The sequence below is a fragment of the Crocodylus porosus genome, unplaced genomic scaffold, assembly GCF_001723895.1.
Source record: "Crocodylus porosus isolate Cpor-Errol unplaced genomic scaffold, CroPor_comp1, whole genome shotgun sequence".
Taxonomy (NCBI): domain Eukaryota; kingdom Metazoa; phylum Chordata; order Crocodylia; family Crocodylidae; genus Crocodylus; species Crocodylus porosus.
The window spans coordinates 3722335-3749958 of NW_017728933.1; the positions used below are offsets into that span (position 1 = coordinate 3722335).

Here is a 27624-nt window from a genome sequence, read left to right on the forward strand (position 1 = left end):
CACACCCACAACACACACACACACACACACACACACACACACACACACACACACTCTGCCCCTGCCTATGCATGCACGCACACCCCCATACCAGCAGGGTCCCGTGCTCCTGGGTCCGGCCATGCAGCCTGGAGCCACATGCTGGAGCAGGGCGGGAGCAGGAAACAGGGAAATGGATGGGGGTGGACGGAGCTGGTCCTGCTGCAACCGGCTTCCCCTGGGTCCGACAGCTCCTGACTCCTGTCATCTTTGTTGGGCAGCCAAGAGGAGATAAATATTTTCTAAATTTTTTAGGGGCCCCATGGGCCAGATAGTATGGCTTGGTGGGTTGGATTCAGCTTGTGGGCCATATTTTGCCTGCCCTTGCTATAGATGGCCGCTTCCAAAGGCAGATGCCCCTATATGTACCACTGTGCTTTGCAGTAGAGGGGCCCAGGACCCATGACTCCCCTTCGGACCCAGAGGGTTATAGCAGCACTTGCCCAGTCCTACCATCAGTCTCCCACTCCCAAAGCACAGTGCACAGGCAGAGCAGTGTTACCACAGACACCCTGATTGCATCAGATCTAGATCACTCACGCCAGATACCAGCTGCTCTGTCGATGCAAAGCCAGAGGTACCCCCCATATGCTCGGGCCAGACGGGGAGGTGGCGAGATCCCCCCACCTCGTCTGGCTTCTGGGTCCCGCGGCTTGTCCCCTAGAGAGCTGGGGGCCTTGAAAGGCCTCCCCAGCAGGACCATACTTTCTCCTGAGGCTTCATGGCAGAGAGGAGCTGCCTCCTCCTCCTGGATTTGCCCTCGACTAGATTTTACCTCGTCTCGCGTGGGGACAGGGTAACCACTGACGTGGAGCAGGTGCAGCGGCAGGCATCTGTTCCCCGGAGGGCCATGGTCCGCTGGTCTTATACCACTTCTGGCCAGGCTTCTTCCTGCTTCTGGCATCCACCCACCCCATTGTCCAGTCACCACGGGACGGGACAGCCTACAGAGTGGTAGTGCAACCACCATCACCTCCTGCCCAGATCTTGGCAGACAGCCTCCTCCTCGCCCAGCCTCCCCCTCATCCTCTCCCTGATTTGATCATTTCCTGGAGCACCACCAGCTCTGCACATGCAACATGCAAGTCCCAGCCTGCTTCCCCAGGCACCTGCAACCCCGGGCACCACTCCCACGTCCTGCCCATGCTCTGCTTCAAGTAATGCACAGGGGCGTATGGGAGCCCGATATGGCTACCACAGAAGACCCGACCTGGCCTTTCAGCCACAGCTGAAGGCAACAGCAGGGTGACAGGACATATGAAGGCCTCTTACCTGGGCTCTTTCTCCTATCCCGCCAAACACCTGGAAGCAAAATATACACGTTAGGACACAGCTCCACTCCACTGCAGATGGGGCTGGGGTGGTGCTGGAGAATTCAGAGCCAGGGGAGAAGGGCACAGGCAAGACCCTAAGGCCGTGTTGCCAGGAGGATGTGACTGCACACTGCTGCCACAAATGAGGAAATCCACTCCCTGGAGCTCTGCGGTCCGTCAGGGGAGGCTTTAGCCAACAGGGAAGACAAGAGCATCACACAGCATCAGAATCGTGTGTTCCCTCTTCTGCCTCCCTCCTCTTGGGGCTGCTCACAGCACCCATGTCTGACACTGCAGCGAAGCAGTCACTGCTAGCTCTTTTCTCCACCATTGCTTGTGTGCCAGCAAGCTTCCCGCCACGCACACAGAGGTGCTTTGACCCACCCACCTTACAGCGAGGGCTTTCTTACCTGGTGTTTGCCTGTGGCCTCATCCTCTTGACAACCAAGTGTAAGACATGCACCTCCTGTCAGCTCTTTGGATAGTCCAGGCTCTCCGCAGGTATCTCTCAACAAAACGGAATCCGCACCTTCCTCGTCTGAGTTCTGCTATGCACAGGATTGTTCCCTTCCAATCTTCCCATGGAAAGGGAAGACGTTTCCATGGGCTATCAACCCCATGTGGATAATGTGTCTTCCAGGGAAGATGGGCTGAGGACAGCGAGGGTCCCGTGCACAGCTGGGGAAATTGGCTGCAGCATCTGGCATTGCACCCACCCTTGGACCTGCCATCTCACCATAGCGATGACATGGTTTGTGCCCAGGGACCGGTCCATCATCTACCTGCTACCCGCCAGCTGCCTTCCACCTAGCTCAAGACCTTCCATCTGTGATTACTGTAAGGGGCTGTCCTGCCTTGGACACTTGGCCCCCTGGGACATGGTCAGAGGGAGCAATGGCAGATTCTCCATGGGGCCCTGCCTGCTTTGGCATGAAAGGGGAGCCCCTGCACTTACACTTGGCCCAGTCTTGCCCACAGCGACCTGGTTTTCCAAACACCCCAGCCTCCCCTCAGCCTCCTGCTGGGGGTGAGTTTTTATTTATTCTCTGCACCATAGAGACCCACTGACACCCCCGACTCAGATTCCCCCGCCTCACTGACACTGGCCAGGGCTCAGGACAACTCGTCATCGACTAGGCAATGTCTTTGTCTGGGGGCAGACGATGGAGGAGAGGACAAAAAAAAACCACTGAGTATGAGTGCAAAAAATAAATATAAAATTTATTAAAACACCCACAATATTTTAAAGATATCAGGAATAATACATTTCACAAACCAGCTGGTTGTGTGTAACTTATAATAAAATACAAAAAAAAAAAAAGGAGGATCCATACTTGCGATTTTTTAGGTGTCCTAAAAAATAAATTTACCGAAACACTGGAGGAAAAACAGGGTAAGAAAAAATACAAACAAAAAGGGGGAAATTATACAAAATAAAATTATCAGCATAAATTTACTGTACTAGTCATATCTACAGTTTAATACACATTAATCCTATTGCCTTGAGACATTGTTAAATCTACCGTTGGTCAATCACCCCCAGATAAAACTTCATTTCAAGTAGCCACAGTCACGAGTTGACAAAGAAATCTTCAAGTGTGATTCACAAGATCGCCTCCATTGGAGGCCTGGTTACCGCACGTGAGTTCAAAGAGACAAGAAATCAAATGTGTCGAGAAGTTACGGCATTGAGATCAACTGAACTGAAGTAGCCTCTCACCATCCAACCTGCATTCCTTGTTTTGCTCCAACTAGAAAGGCGTTAAAAAGAAGACAGCGGCAGCCTACCCACACCAAACCTGCTTTCCTCTTAGCAAACTAGAAGCTTGAAAACCAAGGACTCGATGGTAAAATGGGTCCGAAACATGAATGGCAGCAAGTAATCCCTGAACGATGGATGCTAACGCGAGGAAGAGACAGAAAGGAAAACCACAACAAAAGGATCCCTGATATTGGACCAGAAGCACGACGTCAGCTTGCTCTGCTATTCTAGGGCAAAAAAAAAAGGGACAGGCCTCAACTGTGCAGGTGGCTGTATGCCGGCCACAGTCCCAATGGGATCAATACTCCTTCTCAGCTCTGGAGCAGACCCAAGTGTCATCAAGACCCAGGTGGCTGGTGTTTAGCAGGCCTCTCCTCCTCATCAGGAAGGCAAGGTTAGTTCCCATCAGTTCTCTCTGTCATGGGCTCCTGCAAACTACAGGCCGGATCCTAACTTGGCACGATTCAGCTCACGCCCACGGGGCTACATCGATTGCTGTGACTGATAAACAGCCATGGCTGCTTCAACTATTGTTCAGGCAACCCTTCCACTAGAGTGGATGGGACCCCGCCAGGGAAGGGTAAGAGAAGCATCAGGCTCCCGTCTCCAGGAGCATCCGTTCTCCAGGGCGCATGGCCATAACCAAATGGGCCATTGTGTGCTAGCAGAGGATCCGGCCTGCAGCATTCAGGCACGTGCTTTGAGGAGTTGCATCCTGTTCCCCAGAGCCCCTGCAAAATGCGAGCGAGCAGCAACCTATGGACAGAGCTAGAAAGACCAGCACAGTTCTGCAAAGGGAAGCCCAGCATCAGCTTTCCCAGGCATACCCCCCAGCTCTTTCCTCTCCCCCTTAAGACACATTCAGTTACCTCACCCAGACTGCTTGACTGCCAGGCTGTTCCACTGCTTTCCTGTCTGTGAGGTATTTTCCTACTGGGTTAGGATAACAACAAGTGCATGCGACAAACCTCTGGTTTCTGTACAGTTTAGACCATCCAAGCACATGAGCTGACAGAGGAGGGGTGAAAAAAATAGCACCAAAACACTCAAACGAACCATACATGTGGAACACTTTGTGGAAGGTTTCCAACGGCCCAGGGGGAGATGCAGAGTCACAATCAACAGGGGGCCAAAGGGGGTTTCCCAAAAGGAAGCAGCAAGGGGACATCAGGGAAGGGATCTATCCTGCATGATGCTCACACAGTGTCTGCCCACGTCACTGGCTAATCAGCTCACACCAAGTGTTGGGCCAAAGATCTGAAGCGAACAGAGGGTGACAAAGAGACTCCTACGGAGTACCCCCCGACTCGGCATCCAGCCCTGGGTGCTGGCTGGCAGCAAGAGTCTCCTTCAGTTGACAACCCTGGGCTACCTCCGTCTCAGTCGTGGAGATCACCTCAGATTGAGACTGCTGTCACCAAAAGCAGATGGGCCTGTGGGGAGGCTTGACCGGGTGAGGGAGAGTGGGAGGAGGGCTCTGGCCAACTCTTTACTCTTGGTATGAAAGCAAAGTGAGATGGGGAAGGAAAAGAAAGGCTACGTTTGAATTCAGAATAAAGACCCCAAAGCCTAAGAGAAGCTTCCCCTCTTCTCTCCCCCTCAGCAGAGATGCAACACCTTGCTCTCCCGCAGTGGGGGACAGTCATGCCCCTGCCTGGCTCAGATGACTGCGAAGTGTGGATTCAGCACCAGTGTTCTGTTTGCATAAGGACTGGAGAGTTGTGGTGCCCGGCCCACCCTCATGGGGACTGTGATGGCCCGGACCACATAGTGCATCATTTTCACCAGCGGGCAATGCAGCCACAGGAAAGAGCCCTTCCCATCCTTGTTGCCAGCAGGATTTCTCCCTTAATCTACTGCCTGCCTGATAAAGAAACAAACCTGACAACAACAGCACCGAGAACTATCCTGGCATTGCATCTCCAGGCCCAGGAGCCTCTCGCACTGGCTGAAGATCTGAGCCTAGACCTCAACATCACTTCTCGCTGCAGCTGGCAGAAACCCAGACTGCACATCAGATCCAGGGCAGGGATTCTAGATGTCACCCAAGACCCCGACATATAAGCCTCGGCTTGGGCTTTTCCCCTCAGTTCACGCATGCCCCCAGTAGCACCTCGGCAAGATGGGATCAGGCAAAACATGATAGTTTATTAAAACACCATAGCACCGTTTTATTAGAAGATTTCATGTAAGAAAAAATATGCCTTAGGTTGCCCACAAAGCACCCTCCAGTAAGAAAAGGACAAGAGTCATTAGTTGAAGCACCTCGGGCATCATTTTTCACTCCTAGATGGGCCTTGTTATCGGATGCAGCTGGGGGGGGGACTTCCACGGGAAACTGGAGGCCCGCCAGACATCGTCTCAGCTGCCGCAGGAACAGGTAATGGCTTCCTCCCTACAAAGCACCAGGGGCGACGTCCCTCCATGCAGAAGCCCACAAAAATCCACGGCACCACTTTGGGCTTCTGGGATTACAGTGGTGGACATGCCCTCTTGCACCAGGGTGACCTGCTCTGGCCAGCATCTGACACGTATCGGCTACAGTTGATGGGCCCAAGCATGGTATCCTGCTTTTAGTGTGCTGGGCCTGTATTCAGGGACACACACATCGCTGATGGTACCCGTGGGGGTGCAAGAGCTCCAGCTGCTCTAAGCAGCAGACATTAAGCACCGGTTGGGAGAGCTCAACTCCCCCCCGACTGCATCTTGGGAACAAGGCAAAGCGTGACAGAAAAAGAGACCGACGGCCTGAAAGCGACCATTAAAACAACCTGCATGGGCCCAAGACCTCCTCCTGCGGACATCAGCGAGTGACACAGACAGGAGGAAGGTCATGCCCTTTGTCAAGATTTCCCCAGGGTTATAGACTTGTTTGTGGTTCTAGCACCATGGATCGGTTATACCTGCTGCAAACGTTGCACCGAAAATAAATAGAAGTCCTGTTGCTTCTTGGAAGCGCGCCCCCTCACCCGGATTCCCAGTTACCAACCAAGTGACGCATGACAGGGCAGCCGGGCTGTGTTCAGCTCTGGCCTCCAAGACCCACCCCCTGATTCGGGCCCTGCGTCACCAAATGACGTGCACTTAGCTAGGCACGGACTGTGAGCTGGCTCCTTGGCCTGCGATAACAGGAGCCACGAGCCTGACCCTCCTCTTGGCCGGAAGTCCACGGAAGACCAGAGGCCAAGTCCTTGGTAGGTGTCGGCTGACATGACCCTGTTGCCCGCTTCATGCTGGCTGAGGATTGGCCCACGTGGAATCGCTTGGGGAAAATCCAAGCAGAATCCGGCCAGGCAATTCAAATGGCTCTGGCTTTGCCCCGGCCTGGTCTCAGCGACCTAGCGAGCATAATAAATGCAGTGGCCAACTGGAGAACAGGAGTAAATGTTGGGGTTGTGACGCCAACTCAAGCCTAGGGATGCACCAGAGGATCATGCTCGGTAACCTCACGCCCTGGCTCTAAGCACACGTCTGCCCCTGGGGTCAAATTGTCTCAGAACTTGGGGTCTTTTAATGCTTGGATCCCAATGACTTTTTCATGGTTAGAAGCGGCCACAGTGGCCACAGCATGGGGGACACGGGACAGCGCAGATCAAATGCAAGACAAAGAGTTTGTTTTCAACAGACTCTGAGCAGCAAGGGGTAAAGAGCTGTGCATAGTTTTCATCCTCTGTTACTACAGGTCTGAAGCATGCTAATTTTTGAATGACTGCGATTTGAGGTAGGTTACAGATGTAGTGTACAAAACACCATGAGACTGCGACAGGGCTCATTCTCAGGACAAATCTCATTTCAACTGGGATGGCAGAACCTGGTAAGGTTTCTTTTTGCTTGCGACAGCCTGATTTGGAGTCTGTGGGAGACTGGGAAGGCCGGGCCGGGCTCTACTCTCGCTCCTTCCGCCCTTCTACAGAGGGGGAATCTGCTCCGGATTCAGATCTCCTTCTGTAGCACTGGGACCCCGCTTCTCCCTTGACACCTAATGCGGGGCTTCCACGCCTGGACAACCAGAATGATGGAGCCAGCAGAGAATCTGGTCCCACAGCGGGAACCAGAGGCCGACCTCAGTGCCACCCGGGTAAATCCAGAGTGAATTCTACCACCTCCAGTGAAATCATCCTGGATCTCCAGGGGGGCACCTGAGACCAGACTGCAACCCGCTTCTCCCCTTCCACTGACTAATGTCCTTGCTGTTGCCAATGAGCAGATGAAGGCCAAGCATGGGAATATTCACAACGCGTCTTGGGCACATGTGGGCTGCTCAACATGTTCCTATGCAGGAACCTACAAAGAAGCAGGACTCGGACAGGATTCACAGACCATCACATTCTTCAACTACACACCGTTCCCTCTCCCCGACCCACAGTCCAGTTTCTTGCCCTCTAAAGTCATCTATGCAAAGCTTTCAAGGCACCTCTGCAACAACCTAAGACGCGGTCGTCAGACGAGACACAGAGATGTGCGGAGGCTACGACGAGCCATGCTGGCAAACCAAAGAAAAAGAGCCATTTGTGAGAAATTCAGGTCCAACATTTCCTCAAAGCTATAAAAATTAGCATGCTCACTACAGGCTGGATCCGGCACCTGTCAGAGTCGCCGACAAAGCTCCCGCCCACCCTGATGGCACCCGACGGGACCCCCGACACCGAGAGCCGGATCCGCGGTTGGCATAAACCGGCGGCACCTCGGGCGACGACCCTGGCCAGTTTATACGACCCAACATCCGCTCCCTGAGTGCTTGGGTTTGCTCCAACGGCGAAGTTCAGAGACTTTCCTATAACTCTGACTTGGAATTACTCTATGATCCTGATATGCTATTGGGTATTTATAAGAAAGCGATAATAGCTCATCGATTTTCCTTGTCAAATATATGCATCTTTACAGGATACAGTAAAAAAACCAAAACAAAAAAAAAACCATAATCATGAGGGACGGACAAAGCCTGTTAAATATTTTGCCACTATTTACAGTTCTCCCACAATAATCTGTTTAAAACATACTGCTTTCAAGTTGTTGGGTTTTTTTTTCCTTTTTTTTTTTTTAAATCTAGGTGAAAGTGCTTTTAAAAAATTCTTTCACTATTTACAGTTTAAAATCAGACCACGTGAACGTTCAGGATGTTTTACAGAGATCCTGTTATTCTGTGCCAGTGCGCAAGAAACAAGGTTTACAGTAAACAAAATGTTATGCACGGTTACATGTTCAGCTCTCTCTCTCTCTCTCTCTCGCTCTCTCTCTCTCTCTCTCTCTCCAAAAGGCACCTGAGAGTGCAGGATTATGACTGAGTCTTGTTGTCCAGTTGCGCATCTCTTCTGACCCACTGGCCCTCCCACCTCCCAGGAACAGCCGCAGAGATCTCGGGACCATGCATGTGAAGAACCGGGCATCTGCTTCCGCGATCTGGGCCCGGGGGAACGGCAGCGATGGGCTCTGTCCCGCTCCCGCCGAGGTCAGTGCTGCCAGCGACTTCTGGGAGGGGGGCGAGGGGGGCAGATAGCACCTGTGAGGCCTGAGGTACATCATCATTTCTCTCCAGGCTCCGCTTCCCCGCAGAATGAAATCCACCCGCATGCAGAGACCACACTGGGGGCCTCGGCTGGCATGCATCCCGGAAGCTCCTGTGAAATCACAGGGTGGATTCATGCCGTAGAGGTACCCACCTGCCCAAGCCCCATCACTTCCCATTGGAGCGGGCCCCCTCGGCACCTCTAAGGACCTGGGTCCGGGAGGCCAGCAATGCCCAGCCACTGGGCAGGGTCCCTGCACGGGATGATTTTCACCCTGCGTCTCTGGGGGCCACTTCCATGGGATTCCCGCTCTCACCACGGGCATCCCAGCCTCTCTGAGCCAACTCGGCTCTAGCCCGAGGGAATGACCTCTCCACCCAGCCTCACTCAATAGCCAGTTTCGAATTCAAAGCCGTTCCCCTCCCCACCCCCCGACAGTTCCACCTGCGGGAGGGAGCTGAAGGAAGCCAGAGTCACGGTTCAGGTTGTTAGAAAAGCACCACGCGTGTTGCCGTCGTCGTCGTGACGATCGCGATTAAAAAAATGGCACCAGAAAAAAAGGACCGCTGTGCCGAGAAGCACCGCTGATGCCGGTCGCTGCATGGGAAGGCGTCGACGCACCACGGGGCTGCCCTCGGGAGGCGGCCATATGCACCATGGAAGGCCGCAGGCTGACGGCGGCTGTGTGCTGTTCCCTCCTCCCAGAATGTCCCCGAGAGACCAAAAGCACCAGATGCAGCGACAGCGCCAGCCACAGAGCAACGCACATGATTCACAGTCTCTCCTGGGTTCTTCACGAGACAGGAGCCCCCTCCTCACCTCGGCCCTCGCTGGCTGCCGCTGACCATGGGAGGGTTGGTTCCCAAAGTCACATGGGAACAGGCTCCCAACATCATAGGCGTGAGAACCCCGTGGTCCTCTCCAGCGCTTGTGAGCCAGCGGCAGGTCCCCAAAACGCCAGTCGACCCCTCGGCATGAAGACGACCTGGCCTGGATCATTTGGTCTTGCTTTCAACCTGGGTTAGAATGTATTCAAGTAAAAGAATCTCTCGTGAGCTGAGGCCGGGTCTTCTTCTGATTTCACTTACATCGCTGCGATGGCCCTAGGCCTGATTGTCCTTTCCTCCCCACCCTGGGGTGAAATTCGCACCCCCAGTGGAGGGTCACGCTTCTGGGCTGGTGCAGGGGTGAATCATATCGAGCTGGCTGTCCCCTGGCTCGAGAATCCAGCCCTATCCCCATATGCAGGAGCTCCATGCGAGCCATGACTGGAACACGCCTCTGTTAGGCATGGCACGTGTGAAGCCCCAGGATTTGCGTCCAAGGGGGAAGCCATTACCGGGCCAGGAAGGGGTCTCCGTGCGCCTCAGCCTTGCCTCTGCCCCGAAGGGTCTCGGCATCCACAACAAAGAGAACTCGGCGGTGGGGTTCCCGCTGGACGCTGTGACACGCTTTTCTGGGTGGCCTCCAAGCTGAGATTCCCACCAGCCTTACCGTGAGCGAACTGTTCACGGGGCTTGTTTTGTTTTTCTGTTGTTGTTTCTTCAAGCTGGTTCATTATTTTCTGGGTCATTTTTGCGTTTGCTTTATTTCTGACGAGCGGCTTCACGGTTGTCTTAAAAAAAAATCCAATAAATACATTATCTTAAATGGAATTAAAAACCTCTCCTTTGCGAAAGGACACTATAAACTTCTCTTTCCATTCTTGCGATGTACAAGGATAGATTAAAAAAACGCAGATATAAATAGTAGGTTACTGAAAAAGGTGAACAGCAACATCTCTTGCTTGCTCTCTCTTTTTTTTTTCTTGTTAGCTCCTCTCAAAGTGCAGCTTGTCGAAAGGGTTGCACTTGAGCTGATTTCTGTTTGTTCCCCCCCTCTCACATGCACAAGGGGAAAGCACCACAAAGCGGCGCCGTCTTCTGGCGCCGCCGACGTTGAGGTAAGATGGCCATGTGAGCTGTACTCCTTTCATATCCAGCGACTGTATGGTCCAGTTACCTTCGTATAGGCATAGGAGGACACAGTGATAGCAGAGTTTGTCGGGATGGCCACCGCCTGCCGAGTGGGGATGTAGTCTTTCTTCTCCTTGTGTTGGGGCTCCATGGCCGGGGAGCCCCCCCACTTGCGCTTCTTCCCGAAGGGCTTGGCTTCCTGCTGCAGCCCAAGGCGGGCTGCCTCCTCCTGCCTCGCCCGCGCCCGCTCTGCCAGCTGCTTCATCTTGGCTTCCCACAGGGCCAGGCCATGGTTAGGCTGGTTCAGGTTCTTGTGTTGGTAGAACACGAGGGAGATGCGCGTTGGGTGGCACCGGTTGGGCTTCTTTAGCGGTGTGGTGGCGTGCAGCTCCCGCCGTGCGCACTCAATCAGGATGGAGCCGTGGGCTGGCGCCACTGCCACGCCCCCGATGTTCTCGTCCAGGAAGTTGTGTTCGCTGTCCGACCACTCCTCCTCCTCCTCCTCTGCCTCCTCCTCCTCCTCTTTGATGCTCTTCTCCTGCAGCTCCTCCATACTATCGTCCAGGCTGAAGGGGTCCCATGGCTTCTCCTGGCCACCCAGGCCAGGCACATGTGTGCCGCCCTCAGCCTTCAGGGCCTCCAGTGGCTTCTCCAGGCAAGAGCCCAGGGCCCCATGGGCCGGCGAGCCAAAGGGCTCCCACAGCTTCTCATGCAGCCCCACGCTGGGTGTAGGCGTCCGCCGCTCCTCCCCTTTGGCCCCGGGCCATGCCTCATCCGGAAACCCGGCACTGCCTTTGAAGGCGGCACCGAAGCCCAGTTGCCCAAGGGCCCAGGGCTTCTCCGGCAGAGCCGTGGCCCCCAAGCCCAGACTGCTCTCGTTGGCTTTGCAAGGACTCCACGCTTTCCCCGCTGGGCCAGGGCCGGGATGAGTGGCAGGGCCGTCGCTCGAGAACAAGCTCCATGGCTTCTCAGGGATGGGCGTGGTGGGTGGCCTGGCTGCATTGGCATGGGGGCCAAAGGGCGAGCTCAGCTTGTCGTGTGTGCCCACACCAGGTAAGGAGGGGCCGTCGCCAGGTGGATACATGCTCCACAAGCCCTCTGTGTTACTAGTCCTGTCAGAAGGAGACCCATTTCTGCGGGCCGGGTAGGGGCTCCACTGCCGGTCCGGCACGCCGTTCTGTGACGACAGGGGGACCCCTGACAAGCTCAGCCCAGGGCTCTGCACAGACTCCAGATGGGAGAGGGAGTCCACAGGTTCTTGCTTGATTGCCCGGCTGTTGAAGCAGGTGGCACTGGGGGCAAATGGTGGGGCTTCCTCTGCCACCGAGTGGGTCCGGTGGGGCGCTGTCACCGCCTTCTGGGAGGTGTAGCGGTTGGCTCGCTCGTACGTCCGCTGGTGGTGGCTCTTACTGCGCACAACGTGAGGCATGGGCTCGGGGAAGTCTGCACTCCGGTACGCGTGGCTCAGGTTCTCCGGCAGCGCCTGGACGTCGGGTTTCTTGTCGTAGCTGCCGCCCACCCAGGTGCTGGCCTGCTCGGCAGAACCGTAGCCAAGGAACTGCGAGGGGAACATGGGGCTGCTGGAGAAGCCATAGTACCTGAAGGAGGGGAGTGGGAACTTGGAATGGAACCCGTTCATGGAAGGCAGATTTGGCTGTGCATAGTAAGAATGGTAGGAGTAAACACTGTTCATGCTGTACGGGTCCGAGGGCCGGCAGCTCCCCAGCACCGAGTAGCTCTCCACCACCGCGTTGCCATTGTACTTGAAGGTGTTGTAATGTGGCTGTGGATCCACTTGCAGGGAAGGTTTGATTGGCTGCTGGGGGAGACCGCTCTTCAGTGCTAGACCTGTAGGCGTAGGACAGAGAGCAAGGGGGTGAGTGGCCGGGGCCTGACAGGGTTCAACAGGGTTGACAAGGAGATTAGATTCCAGATTGGGTGGGATGGTTTGGAGAGGGCTGATCCTGCCTCAGGCAGGGGCTTGGACTAAATGACCTCTGGAGTTCCTTCCAAACCCACTTCTCTAGGATTTCCATAATTACAGCAGCCAACCCTGGCATCCTACATCACCTACCTGTGAAGTACCTGAATTACTGCTTTGCATGGGGACAGTCATGGCGAATCCGAGTTACTTGCCAGTCAGGACACATGGGCAAAGGGCTGTCCTGCACTTGTTTTAACACAAGTCAACTGGATTAAACCCAATGGCTGGTGTTAGCCGGAGTCTCAGGGATCGATGCAGCTGCGAATGAGCTGACAAACACGGGCTGAGGACATAACGCAGTGTCACAACAGCTGAGCAGATGTGTGCTGGGGCGGGCAGGGGGAGGACAGATGGTCTTTACATCAGCCTCCTCAATACAGGGCAGAGTCCTGAGAGGCAACACCATCTCAGGCACTTACCAGGGCCAGACCTTCACCTGGATCACACACAGATGATCACAGGATGAGCTGCTTCTGAGACAGCAGCTTGCACAGCCACTCCCCACCTTCCCAAACAGTGCTGAGCCTGCTCAATGCCACTGGAAGGGCAGCGGGGTCTGAGGGTGACAGAAGAACTGCATGAAAGAGAAGGGGAGAAGGGAAGAAAAGGCTCAGGGGCCTGATGGAATCTGCCTGCCACTAAGAATATTTCCGACACGTGCCACACGGGACCCAGGAGCTTATCTGAGAAGCAAACATGGTCACATGCTGCCAAGGCACTGCACTCTGAGAGACACCAATGCAACTGCACACTGTCCATGTCCCTGGCAGGCAGAGCCAGGGGAGCTGATTGACCCATATTATGGCACCATGGGTGGGGGGCGCACAGGCAGGCTCACAACCAGCCCTGCCACCAGCTGCCAGGGCCCTTACCTGCGTTCTGCTGGAGCACCGGGAGCTCAAGCACTTCCTGCTTGATCTTCTCAGGCGTGATCAGCTTCTCCTTCTGCAGCTTTTTCTTCTCTGCTGCTGCCTTCTTGGCTTCCAGCTGCCGTTGCCGGCAGGACTTGGCGGGCTCAGGCAGCTTGCGCACCTCGCGGGGGAAGGAAGTGAGAACCTGGATGGCGCCACTGCCCACCTTGGCGATCTGGTTTTCCTCACTGCCAAACTCATCTGTGGTGGACATCTTGTACAGCGGAAGCACGTGCAGCTGCTCATCCTCGGGGATCTTCCCGACGATGCGATTGTCTTCCTTTGTTAGGGTGCACACCTGCGGCCGAGGGGAGAGGTAGGGAGGGCGAGAGGCAAGAGTCATCCATCAGCTGGAAAGCCCTGGGAAGAGTGGGAACAAGGACACCCTACAAGCATCGCTGGGTGCACACTCCGCGTGAAATCACTGGCACACAGGCACATGGGAAAAGCTAGGCAGGCCATCCAGACCCTCATTCCCCTCACTAGCTGCTTCTGTCCAGGCATCTCAAGGGCCCTAAATGGTCTAGATCCAGGCATGGCTCAACCCCACTGCTGGAACACAGCCAGCTCCAGGATGGAACAAGGCTGCCCTTGACCACATGGTACCAATGTGGCCCCAGAGATGGGCTGCAAAGGTTCATGGAAGAGGAAGGAAGAGATGCACTGGTCCCACACCTGTCTCAAGTATCTGGGCCTGCCCCTGCAGTAGTGGAATTGGCGCCTTGGCCCCAGCCGACTCGCTGACTCTGAGCGAACAGGAGCCAGCAGCAAGTCAGAGGTGACTCCCAGAAAAGCCAGTGGAGGTAAGTTAGGACATAAGCATTGCTCAGACCCTAGGTCCATCTAGCCCAGTCTCCTGAAGCACACAGTGGCAGAGAACAGAAGCTGAAAGGGAGAGTGAGCTGGGTCTGACCAGGGATTTTCCCCTTGTTCTGCTCTCACTTGCAGCCTCCAGCACTTCAAGTCTAGGAATTTCTGATTCCTAGGCCATGCCCCTCACTCCCATGCTCCATAGCTACCCATGCCCCTTTCCTCCAAGAATGTGTCTGGTCCCTCGTGAGTCTAGCTAAACGGACAGCTTCCACAGAACTGCCTTGTGTTCGTTTTAAACTTATTGCCTGCTAGTTTCATTTTGTGACCTTTAGTTCTTGTATTGGGAGAGACAGTCCCTAGTGACTTTCTTTTCACTGTTTAGGATTGTGTAAACCCTTCTCATGTCCCCACTTCAAATGTCTCTCTTTTAAACTGAACAGGCCTGGTCTCTTTAGTCTCCCCTCATCTGAAAGCCCCTCCACAACACTCATTATCCTTGCTGCCCTTCTCTAGTTCTTCTACCTCCTTTTGGAGGTGCGGGAACCAGAACTGGCTGCAGCAGTCAAGGTGTGGATGCACCAGGGATTTACAAAGGGGCATCATGATACTTTCAGGCCTGCCTGTGGCCTGTACCGCACCGTACCTCCTGAACGGAGGAATTCTCTCCACCACTTCCCCACCTCCAGCTGGTTCAATCTTACAACAGATGCTGTGTCTCCTACCGGGTATTGGACAGCACAGAGAGGCTGGGATGAGGAAACCCAGCAGGCCACCTCTCAGCTACCTCAGCTGTCACAGAGCCCTGGAAAGACCACGTTCATTTATTCCTCAGAAAGGGAACATCTGGAATAAGCATGGGCTTTCCTTATCCTCCCTGCTAGAAGATGGCTGCTAAATTTGCTCCTCTCCATGGGACAGAAGGGGTCTAACCCAGTAGCCAGTATCTCACAGGGACATAGAGCAGATGGTAAGGGAAAGAGTATTTAAGCAGGGCCTATCCAGACTAACACATCTTCCACTCCCTGCATCAGCGGAGCTCTGCTGGCTTTAATGCAGAGGTGACCAAGCTTCTGCCCCCCTGCATGCTTGGCCAGCAGGCTAGATCCCCAGGGGGCAGGTGCATGGGGTTGGTCTCCAAATGAGACCCCCTATGCCAACCCAACCTTGTGTGCCTGGATCTCACCACAAAACAGCTGGCCTGATCTAGCACACATGGTCACATATCCAGCCCATGAGTCTGTACGTTGAAGTCAGGGGGGCAGCAATTAATGCTGCCGCTGCTCACCCACTGCTGAATCTCCAGATGCATGGGAAGCCCTGCAGGCTGGATGACATGACTCCTTGGGCAGAATCTGGCCTGCAGGCTGGAGTCTGAGCAGCCCTGCTTCATGATTAGTGGCCTCCATGAAAGAAACCTACAAGGGGAGGTTGAGAGATCTGGATCTCTTCAGCCTTCACAAGAAATGGCTGAAGGGAGACCTTGTAGCCGCCTATAAGTGTATCAAGGGAGGACAACAGGGAATTGGTGATGCGCTATTTACCAGAGCGCCCCAGGGAGTAACTAGGAATAATGGGTGCAAACTAGTGGAGAGTAGATTTAGGTTAGACATTAGGAAGAAATGTTTTACAATAAGGGTGGCCAGAATCTGGAATGAGCTTCAGAGAGAGGTAGTACTATCACCTAACTTGGAGGTTTCAAGAGGAGGCTTGACAGTCACCTGCCTGGGGTCGTCTGACCTTGGTCCTCTTTCCTGCCAGGGGCAGGGGGTTGGACATGATGATTCATTGTGGTCCCTTCCGACTCTACAATCTATGAACCTATAAATGGATCTTGGCCAATTGTCACCACTGGCAGATCTGGCCCATGGCCTCTTTAAAGGCAAGTCAAGGCCACAGTCGGTGCCTCAGTCTGCCTCATGATCCAACTTGGCCTCCTGCCTGTCAGTTGCCTGCCCAGCCTAGGTCAGTACAGATTACAGATGTCACGTAGGTGATGGTGACCAAGGTTTGAGGGGTCTCCGTCCACTTCCTACTGGATGGGGCTCTCAGCCACACACACACACTCTACTGCAGCTTACACATGCTCTCTGAACAGCAACCAACCCTAAAACTACTCAGCTCCTTTCCACAAGTCTCTGAGTGCTTTGCAGAGGAGACTGGCATCCCTACCCAACATGGGGAAACTGAGGCAGGGAGAGAAGCCCATAGTCAGACAGTACAGACTGTGGGGGGGGTTTCCTTCCTCTGTAGGAGGCCATGGCCCTTTAGCTGTGCATCTATTAACAACCTTTAACAAAAGCAGAACGTTGGCTGCCGTGGGCCCCCTGCTTTCCCTGCGATGTGAGGGTTGACAGTCATTGTACTACGAGGTGATATTATAGATGTGTCTGGGACGCGCTGGACAGGACTGATCTTGCCTCAGGCCGTGGCTTGGATAAGATTACCCCTGGAGGCCCCTTCCAGCCCCACTTCTCTGAGATTTCTGTGAAGGTCCCAAATGATGCCAAGAGCAGAACTGGAAAGCGAACCCCAGATCTTGGTCTGGGGTGGGGGATGTCCAGTATTTTATGCCGTCTCCCTGCAGTCTTCAGTGAAAGCCCAATTAGACATTACTGCATGGCAGACACAGAAGGGGCTTGCATTGGAGCCACTCATGCTATATGCTTTTGATGAAGCTGCTCCTTACCTGCAGGGCAGAGGGGGTCCTAAAGACATACCAGTGTTGCCCCCTTCCTTCCCCATTCCCTTCTACAGGACAAGACCAGAGTCGTCCCTTACCACAGTGCATCCGTTGTAGAGGTTATGCTGATCTTTGTGAGCGTGAGCACAGAAGTCCATGCATGCTGTCACCCCGGAGAAGGGCCGTCCTTCTTTCAGGCCAAGCCGACAGTCTATTGCTATATCCTCGTTGGTGACCTGAGGGGATGGACACAGCTGCCATGACACAGGTGCCTACAGGGCCCCATCTGTAACCAGCGTACCAGTTACTCAGCAAGCCTCCTAACTGAAAGGGCTGGGACAGCACTTCAGACACCCCAGATACCTGACAGGGCCCCCAGAGGGTTACCTGCCCCATCTAGCAATCCCCAAAATCCACTCAGAGGCCTACATGGGCTCCTATTCACCCCTGCTTGAGTCCCTGCAGCCATATAAACACCACCCTCCTTGCCCATCACCTGAGCCTCAAGACCAAGTCACAAGAAGCTGGGAAGAGGAGGACCTGGTAACTGTTTTCCAGGCTCTCAGATGGGGTGGGACAGGGCATCACTTAGGCCTCTAAAAAGAATATCAGGCTCTTTGTGGGCCCAGCCTTGAATGCGGCCACTGCTCTTCTAGAGTCTCCTAGCAGCTGTTAACTTATGCATGCTCTCAAGCCAGAGAGGTGTAAAAGAGCACAAATACAAAGAAGAATCAGAACTTAAGCCTGGGTCTGTTTTGTTACATGGTCTCCTGAGTCAGGGCCTCCCAGGCCCATAGCCATCTGGGAAGACATGGACTGAACAGAGGCTGGATTTCTCTAGGATTACATAGAGACAAGGCCAAAATGCACCCAGAGAACAGTGACTGTGCTGTTGCAGTATCCTGGCAGCCAAATCCTGGCCTGGTTTCCATCTGGCTCTGAGTATCCTGCGCTCTGGCTGTGGTTACAAAGCCCAGCCTGGGTTACAACTGACTCTAGGCACTCAGCTGCTGGCAGGACTGGACCCTTGCTCCACGCTTCCACTGGCTTCCCCAGTTTGGAAGCCTTAGGACAGACTAGGCTGTGGTATCTGGTAGAGGTTGTGCAGGGGGGGAGCCTACAGGGCCAGGGGTGGGGGACACTTCCCTGCCTCCCGGCCATACTGGGGAAGAAAGGGGAGTCATTTCTCCCAGGTGGGAGTCATCTCAAGAATGAGCCCAGCCCCATAGCCATGTCAGACACCCAAGCACAGCAAGAAAAGGTGGTACAGATGGAGCCTGTACTGACACCCAGCTTGCCAGCAAGCTAGAGAATCATTCCGGGGCACAAAACTGCCTGAGGGCTACATTAGCCTGACTGCCTCCAATGAGGCACGGAAGGGCCCACAGCCCTACCCCGCCATTTCTGCTCTCAGAAGGGCTTCAAAGAATATTATCCCCAAGTTCATTATCACTTCTCTCTGCTTCAAACTATCTTCTGGGGGCTTTGTGCCTCTTGCCGGAACAATATTGGTGCTGCCAGCTGGGACTGGGACTGAATCTCTTGCTGCAAACAGATAAGAAGTCAGAGCCTGCTGGGTGAGCAGGGCTGACAGCAGAGCAAAGGAAAAAAGTGGTTCTCTTGGGTACCTGATTCTGGTAGGCCTGCGGCGCCAGCCTCCGGTAAAGCGGGGCAACTTCCGTGGCCAGGTCCTGAAAGCTCTTCCGAAGCAGCTCTTCCTGGAAAGGAGAACAGTAACAGAGAGTGGGTATCCTCCAGCGTCCCGTGCCCATCGGGACCCCGGGAGGGCAGAAACTTTCTGCCTTGGAAAGAGCACACAGGTCATTTCACACATGGCACAAGCCAGAGCCTTTCACACCAGGATTTCTGGGGTTGAGCTCACACATATCTGTTGGTTTGGATAGGAGCAGTTCTGCTTCAGGCCAGGGGCTGGACTAGATGACCTCTGGAGATCCCTTCCAGCCCCACTGCTCTATAACTCTATTAGGCAGAGTCCCAAGTTCGAGTCAAAGGCTCCAAGCAATGGCGCCTCTCGTGAAGCAGGCCCCAGGGTTTCATCGTGTCTGAGCATCTGTAGACACATACAAAAGGCTGCTGCTACCTGCTTCCAGCTGTTCTGCCTCTTATATCAGCTCCCTTCTCCACACTCCGTGGCCTCATCTGAGCTAACCCAGAGGCGTACAGGTGACAGTGGAGAACCAGGCCGCAGCATCGCACCCTCCTGGCTCCAGCTAAGCCAACCAGAGTTCTGCTACTGTCCTCGCTGCGGCCAAGATTTCCTCTAGTGCACTGAACAGGAAGGTCATGCCAGGAGTGCGGTAGAGCATTTTAGCAGGACTACTTTTCATGTCCTTCCATCTGCACAACTGGGATCCTTCTCCCCTGCACTCCACAGACCCGCCACGCCTAGCCAAGGCACGAACCTCTTTGGGATTGTCCCCCACCAGCCGGAACTTCCTGGGAGTTTTGCTTCGAGCATATTTGCATCCGTTGAAATACATGCTCCAGGAGCAGCCAAAGGAGAAAGAAGCACCACAGGTATTGGGGTCCTTGCCTTGACAAGCGCAGGTTCGACTGCAACAGAAACCCAAGGGCAGGCCCTCTCACTCACTAGCTATGGAGCCAGCTTCCTTGCAGACCACATGGCGCCCGTGGACCTGGCAACCAGCCTTCCCCATTCAAGAGGTGGAGCTGGGCTGGGCTGGGCAGGGCAGGGGGAGGGAGGGAGGTACTGAGGAGCTGGAGCAGACCAAGACCCAAGAGCATTCCACCGGTTTGGCTCTACAGAGGGGATCGCACAGGCCTTTCCTCCCAGACATCTACCATTCCTGGGATTCAAACCTTCCACCTGTACCTCTGCAAGCACCACCCAACTACCATGCACGGCACAGGATCTCTCGGCCTTTCCACAGCCCCCATCTTCCCTTATAAAAGGGCTCCTGTCAGCACAAAGTGCCACCAGTTGCAGCAAGGGCCTTGGTTGGATTTCCTGGCCCTGAAGATGGTTTCTCATGGGACAGCCGTCTCTGATTACCTCCCCAAAAAACACGCCCCCCCTTGAAGCTGCTTTGCATGGCATAAAAGGGCAGCTTCTGCAACTGATGCAAACTGACACTTACTCGTCATTCAGGCCGCAGCGGCGGGTCGTGGGGTTCCCGTACTTGGTGAGTGTGTCAGTGAGCTCCTGGTACAGTGTGTCACCCAGGGTGCGGGGGATGCCTTCCCAGGCCAGGATGAGGATGATGATGACAGCATTCTGGCAGTGGTGACCAGCTCGGTGCCGGACCAAGCACAGCAGCTTCTCCTCTTGGTTGTGCCTCCTGATCACCTGGAAAACAGCAGGCCAATTCAGTCACACTGGGAAGTCCCATTTGCAGCAGATGCCTGGAAACGAGCAGGCCATGGATACATGCTTCCCTCCCTGCTTTTGCTGGTTGTGGCCATGAGAAGCTCTCGGCCCTTACCACGGCCACCAGCTCCCTTCAGCAGTGACCTGCTGTCACAGTATCTGCCTTACGGTCCCCTTTGAGTCACCACTGGGATTAGTCCACAGTTTACAGTCCAGACAGACAGGACACAGGGGAATGGAGGCAACACAGCAGGCCAGTGACAGCTGGGAACAGACCTTTGGGACACTGCCCTGCAGCTCCTACACCACAGCACCTTCCTGCACTCTCCACAAGTCTCTCCACAGTAAATCAGCAGGCTCTAGACTGACTGGGTCATGGAGCTTAACTTCCCCACCTCCATGCCTGTATCAGTCCCCTCCATGCACTGGAAGCACATCATACATCCTATGCTGTCCCCACTCTGCTGGTGATCGGTCCGTTGAGCACCCTCCCCCGCAATGGAGGCAGGGGGGTTCTCCCTAGTCCCAAAGAGCACAAGCTCAATTGCTCTTCTCCTCAATCCTATGAATGCTTTAAAATGATCCTGATAAGACCACAACAAAGACTTGGAGGCCCAGCCCAAGACATGTCAGTGAGGTCCACGTGCTCGACTACTTCTGCAAGTCAGGCCCCACCCCAGACTCTCGGGGTGGGCGCCCCACAACTAGCCCTTCTTTGCCACGTGGCCCCAACTGATCTTCATCTCTCTTTCATCTCCAAGACACTTTGTGGGCCCAGGCTCTGAGGTCCTCCATGTCCTTCAAATTCCTACCAGGGTTTTGCCAGAGTAAGAGCTGACTAAAGACTTTGGGGCCTGGCTCTGTACACAAGAGGAAAATGCACCCTTCCTCCATGTCAACCAATGGGAGACCAAGCCCTGGACTCCCTCGCTTGGGCAAAATCCCTCAGCTGACTTTCCTGAGAGCAACCAAGATGGTAACACCCAGCCTGAAGGCTGGGGAGAGATGCGCCTTACCAGCTATTTGACAGACCGCTCTGTGCACGCTTTTTCACGGCAACCTATGAAGTGAGCTCTAGCTGACGAACACTTATACACATCTGGTTTAGTTGGTCTACAAGGTGTATCTCTTCCCAGCCTTCTTCCTCACACTGTTCACTAACTACCGCTCTCTATGTCCAGACTGAACCATGGGATATGACCCAGTCTCACTCAGCACGAGGCCCTGTCCTCTTGAGAGGCGGCTGGGCCATGCATGCAAATCGATGGGCCTGCCTGGAGGTCTGGCTGACTGAGGCTGATGCTCCAGACATGCCAGGTTTGATCTCCGGTAGCAATCGCACACCCCTGGGCAAGGCAGTGCAGCCGCCCTAAGGACACTTGGCTGATGTCTCCTCTTGCTGTTGCCCTGGGGCTCAGCTGCACACCTGCCAACAACCTTAGACAGGCCACTGGCCTTTTAACTGCCAGGTTTTGCTCCCAGCCCTGCGGAGATCACTGGCAAAGCTCCTGCCAACCAGAGCCACACCAGGGTTTTCTCTGCACATGCCAGACCCTTGCTGCGCAGGGCAGAGACAGCTGCAGAGCCTCCCCGGGCTGAGCGAGAGGGGGAAATTCTGCAGAATTTCCCTGGTGCCGCAGAGGCTCAAAGTGACTGTGCCACCCCCGCTTCCCGCCCCCAGAGCCCAGCCACGGCCTCTCACTTCCTCATCTGCCCGTCCACTCCTGCAAGCGGCTGCTCTCACATCCTGTGGCTTGCGCACTTGCCTCCCTCTCAGCCTCCGGCTGTGGTGGCCTGGGGGATTCCTCTCGCCGGCTGCTTTGCACACCCACCCGTGGTCTCTACCATGCTGCTTTCCTACATGCCATCTCCCCCCACAGCCCAGCATCAGCACAGATGTGACAGCCCTGCTTCAAAATCCTGTCTGTAAAGGCAGCCTGCTTGGCTGCACTGGTCCCCAACACACACGCACATGGTCAGAAGCTCTGATCTGGCAGGAATTCGCTGATGGGGCAGGGAAGAGGTCCCAGCCTTGCTCTGCTTAGCAAGGGGGAGCTGATGGAGTCCTGGCAGGCGAACGGCAGGGGAAGGAAAAACATTTGCTTTTTGGCTGGCATCTGCCGGCAGTGGGGTCTCATGTCTAGGCCTTTACCTCTGAACAGTGGAGGGCTCGATCCAAGCCCACCTCTAACACACACACACCTGCTCAAGAGGCATCTGCTCACACACACCATCACTCAAGGGAAGAACCTCCTCAACCCAGAACAGTGGCAGGGATCAACGGCCGGACAACCAGGATTTCAGCGCACTCAAGTGGCTTTAATAAAAAGAACCTGCCTGCTTCAACTGAGTCAGCCCCGGTGCAGGGACAGGCATGTGGGTCCTCACACGGAGAGCTCCCGCAGTACCGCAATCTAGTGTCGCCCACGGACCTTGGGTGACTCGCACACTGAGAGATTCACAGGAGCAGCTGAATCTCTACTCCACCTCCATGGTGGCACAGTGCCCCACACAGTAGGGCCATCCCTCAGACATATAGCGAGGATGGTCTCCATCGGAGGCAGCTGCGGAGAGCTTGTGCGCTCCACGTGCCGAAGCCTCACATGGGAAGCCCTTCTCCTGGCCCACCAGCCCCTCTGCAAACCAGCTGCAAAATAGACATTATCCCATCCTGGCCCATAGCACCGGCCTCAGCCCTTATCTTCTCTGCTGCCAGCCCTTCATGTTAGCCCACCACAGCCAGCAGCAACGGTGGAAAGGCTGTGCCGGCCGTTATGCCCCCACCCCAGGGGCCCTACACCGTTTGATCCCTGGCAGGCAAGTGTTATCTCCCACCTGATGCTCCAGAGCCCCCGCTGGCCACAGGCCCTTAATCAGCACACAGCAGGCCGAGGCCAGCCCTGCCAATTGTTCTGGGGAGCTCTGCTAGGCCCTTTCAGGAATACGCCCTTGCCTCGGCTTTGTCTCTCCCAGTGCAGTATCAGACACAGCCCCAGTGCTGCCTCTTATAAACAGATTGATAAGCAACCCATTTTGAGGTGACCAGGCCTCCTGGTAGCTCCTAGATAGTAGGTGCTCCAGGGAACCCAGAGACGCAGGCTTGGCGCTGGAGCTGCCATGAGAAGGCTGAGGAAGACATGGCCAAGCCAGGGGCTGGATCCGAGCTCGCTTACCCTGGAGCTTCTCCAGGAGCTTTCCCTGGGACAGCTCCTGATTTGTCCGTGTGCCCATGAGAGGAGATGGAGGTCTTTTGTCTGAGGACTATGGGGCCAGTTGCTGATCTCAGGATCTCAGGAGCAGCACTGACAGCAGAGACATTCACTGGGGCACCCGATACCCTGCTCTGGCCCTGTATCGTTTCCAGGAACACAGAGCTAAAGCCATCTTTCTTCTTAGTCTGAGGTTCATCCACTCCTTCCTTCTCTGTACCAGGACCCCCTCCCCAGTGCTAGGTGCCTGGATTTGCTCTCCCTGCACTGGATACTGCTCAGACAGGAACACTCTGAGCCTCGTTCAATACAGAGAGAAATCCTGGCTTGAGCCACTGCCAGCTTTAGAGCACTTTGGCTCTGGGCATGAACCCTCTGGGAGCAATAGGCCTCATAGCAATTTACCACACACAGGCTAGTTACAAGAAGGGCCTAGTTCTCCTCGCAGCTAGGACGGTCTAAGCCAAGGGAACCATAGGGGGCCCCTCTACCTCCAAGCAAGACTGGCCTGCTTGGACTTTGCAAGAGGGAGGAAAACCTAGTATCACAGCTCCTCCCAAGCCCTGTTTGGCCAGCCCATAAAGCGCTCCCCTGAGCACTTCCAATGACCTGATTGGGTGAGCAATCGCTCCTGTACAAATGCACCTTGCCCACCAGACATGCAAGAAAACAACCAAGGCCCCTCCTTTTGGCTGGAGCTCCCTAGCTGACCCCTGGCTCCTGCCTGCCCTGATGCCCCTGGAATTGGAGGTGCCCATCAAAGAGTGCAGTGGGGAGCTAGGAAAAGGTTGCATTCCCAATAAAGGGTTCTTTAGGCTTTCAGAGTTGCTGGTGGAAAATGTAACAGGACTGATCTGTGGCCAGCAGGCCTGTTCAAAGCAGGAAGAGAAAGCAAGAGGATGGTGCTTAGTGCCAAGGAGGCGAGAGAGAGAGATGATCATATGTCCAGGTGATGAGTGGGGCATAAACAGCTGGGGAGGTGACAACAAACATCGCTTGGATGTTCTACTGCTATCTATCCTTCCTTTCTTCCTTCCCTTCTTCCCTCCTGTGCATTGGTGAGCCTGTGCTCTAACTTGGAGACGCAGATGGAGGTGGTGCTAAGACAACGGAGGTACTTGGAGTCACTCTTGCTGTGCGTTATGACATAAAACACAACCCCCTTTCCCTTCCCTGGAGCTGGGGGGCCAGCACTTACCCACTTGGCAATAGGGCAGCCCCGTGAACTCTTTCCCTCCTTCCCAGTGTAGATCACCTTCTCGATTCTGATGGCTTTGCCCTTCTCGCCGTACCTAGTGGAAAGAAACATCCCCATTAGTGGTGGTGAGAGGCAAGGCCTATGTCATGGAAACATCTGCACTGCTGACTGCCCATGACAAACACAGTGTAAAAAGCAGCGTGTCCCCCACAGCTTTGGAAAGAGGGTCAGTATCACCACCCCCCTCTTACAGCTGGGGAAACTGAGGCACGGGGAGGAGCAGGGACATCACACAGAGGGCTAGGGACCAAGCCAGTGGTAGAACTCTGGCCCCAGGCCCCAGCTAGGGCTCAGATCGTTTCTTACTATTCACACAGCCATCTTCCCTGTAACTCACCTACAGGCATGAGTCAGGACCCCCCCAACTTCCTACTACAGTCCAGAAAGGGTGACATTCACCCCTGCAGAGCCAGCTGGGAGTTCAATGGTAACCTTATGACAGAGATCCAGCTGATATGCTGCTCTTTTCACCCGGACTATAGACATATGTGTCCCTCTCTGCACCTAAGTCCCCCAACCACTCACTGAAAGCAACAGCTAGTGAATCTCCCTTGCCCTCCTCCCATGGGAAGGGTCAGGAGAGAGGAAGTAGCCAGGGACACTGGGACTGGCCCATCACTGACTTCGTAGTCACAGCAGTCCCTGGGAGCCCCGAGGCCTGTGATACCAGTTGCTCCCATGCCTGCTTTCCCCCATCCCCACGTCAATCGGTGCAGAGGCGGCGGTGCTGTCTGGGGGTTTGCTGCATCATCAGGACAGAGCCCGGCAGGGGGGTGGGTGGCTGCAGACCACAGAGCTGAGTCACTGGTACAAATTCAGCCTGGATGAGTAATGCCTGGGCTTGGCAACAGGTGGGTGCCCGGGCAAAACATGACTGGTGGCTCTAGACAAACCCGGCCTCATCTCAGAGCTGCAGCAAAGGGTGACAAAAGCAGCTGGCTCCAACCCACGTTGACTGAATCCAGGGGGGACCCAGATGCTGGACAGTCAGGCTCACAGGGCTCGAATACCGCGTCCTGGCCCTGCTGAGGCCCAGGGGAAGAACCAGGTGGCTTCACAGCTGGTGGGGATCCTGTGGCGGAACAGATCCGGATCCACACTGGTGCAAGAGCAGAGACTCAGACCCAGCAATGTCCGTGGGGTCCCTGCCAGTCTCTGTGTGCCTGCCCTCCTCTGGCACACACACAGCACAGTACAACCCAGCACCAGCTAATCAGCCTAGAGTAATCCCCCTCCCCCCGCCTTTAGCTTTCTTGAAAGTGCTAATTAAAGGAGAGGCCGCGAAGCCGGCACTATCCATCACTCCGAAGGGAACAGCACCCGCCCGCCTGCCCGGCCCCGGGCGTTTTGTCAGCAAGAGGCTGGGAGCGCGGGATTCCCATGCCCTGGCTGCCGTTCACGGGTGAGCGCACACACATGGCCATTGTGGCCCTGCCGCTCCGTGCCGGCGGCGTGGGCTGGCGCCTGTCGAGCTGCAGCTGCTCTGAGGGAGGGCAGCAGGGCTGCGCGTGCGGTCTGCGCAGGGGAGAAGGCTTCTCAGCTGATCTGGAGCCACTTGGTGGCCGCTGACTGCCAGATCCATTGGAAAGCTAAGCCCACGGCTGGTCCCTGCTGCCCACACAGCACACTCTTCCTTGGCCTCGTCCATTAGGCTGCGACGGTCTAGTCCATTAGCACCTGGCACAGTGGAGCCCCATTCTGCGAAGGCCCACGGCAGCTCCGTAATAAACGCTCACAATTCAGCCACTAGACCCATATCGGCTGTAGCTATCTCCAATGGCTTTGACCGACCTGCTTATAGCCAGCCAAGTCCTGACTTCTGTGCGGTGATAATGAAATGCTAGTGCGGGTCCCATCGCTCTGGGATGTGCAGAGCCCCCATGATCCCAGTGGGCAAGCTGACAGCTAAATGATTTGCCCATGGTTGGCTACACAGTCAGCCAGTAGCAGAGCTGGGAGCAGAGCCCAAAGACCTTGTTCTACCAGCAGACAAGTGACACTATCCAGTGCCCTGGTCTACCACGCCGCAGGTTCCCCATCCCTGAGAGGCACTGGGCTCTTGCAGTTCACCTGGCCCCCAGCTGCCTTTGCAGTGGCTGGACAGCACTGAAAATCCTAGCCCTGACACCCAAACCACATCCTGACAGGTGCAACCCCTACGAGGCAACCGGACAGCTCAATGGCTGCTGACTCCCTCGCCTTCTGCCCTTTCTCTTCTCTGCCGCATGGCCCCAGCTGTTACCTGCCCCAGCACAAGGAGATAGAGCCAGACCAGAAGCATTTCATCTGCCCTGCAGGGTTCTCCCCTCTGTAGCTCCCCGTGCCAGATGTTTCTGATCTGCGCAGGGGGAAGCAGGACCTCCTGGATGACCGAATCTGCCTGGAGAGGCAGCAGGGAGTGCACGTGTTCCACGCCGAGGCTATCAATCAGCTGTCCCGCACGGCAGGGGAGCTCGCAGTCCTCAGGACAGACATATCCCAGGTGACAGGCTTCAAAGAGGGCTGGGGGCCAAAGGGTGACTGGCAGCAGCTTCCTGCTGCCTCACAATTTCCTGCCTCACCAAATAAAGCCAGGAGACACCAATGCTTCCCCTGCTGGGACAGAGCTGGAGAACCCACTCTCTGCTCCGGGCCTGTGACCAGGGCGAGCCGCAGGCAAAGGACATACAAGCAAAGGACATATTGGTGGGTTTGCAATTCATAGGCTCTCAGCTTTGCTGGTAGGAAAGCTACAGAAGGGGTGGGGACTCTAGTCTGGTCTTTCCAACCCCTTGTCCCCCCAGCAACAGAGGGAGAAACAAGTGGAGCTGACTGAGAGGTGCCAACTCCAGTGGGAACAGAAGT

At 55.2% G+C, this 27624-nt stretch overlaps 1 protein-coding gene across 1 annotated transcript in view; it reads right to left on the reverse strand.

Moving 5' to 3' along the window:
• Nucleotides 1-2546: 2546 nt before the first annotated feature.
• Nucleotides 2547-27624, reverse strand: part of TET3 (tet methylcytosine dioxygenase 3) — a 118676-nt gene continuing 93598 nt past the window's right edge. The window contains exons 7-13 of the mRNA XM_019545894.1: nt 24721-24814; nt 20084-20292; nt 19388-19538; nt 18593-18682; nt 17063-17200; nt 13433-13769; nt 2547-12424 (exon numbers count right to left, since the gene is read on the reverse strand). Of these exons, the coding sequence (XP_019401439.1) occupies nt 10593-12424; nt 13433-13769; nt 17063-17200; nt 18593-18682; nt 19388-19538; nt 20084-20292; nt 24721-24814 (2851 nt within the window). The 3' untranslated portion in view covers nt 2547-10592. The remainder of the gene's footprint in view (nt 12425-13432; nt 13770-17062; nt 17201-18592; nt 18683-19387; nt 19539-20083; nt 20293-24720; nt 24815-27624) is intronic.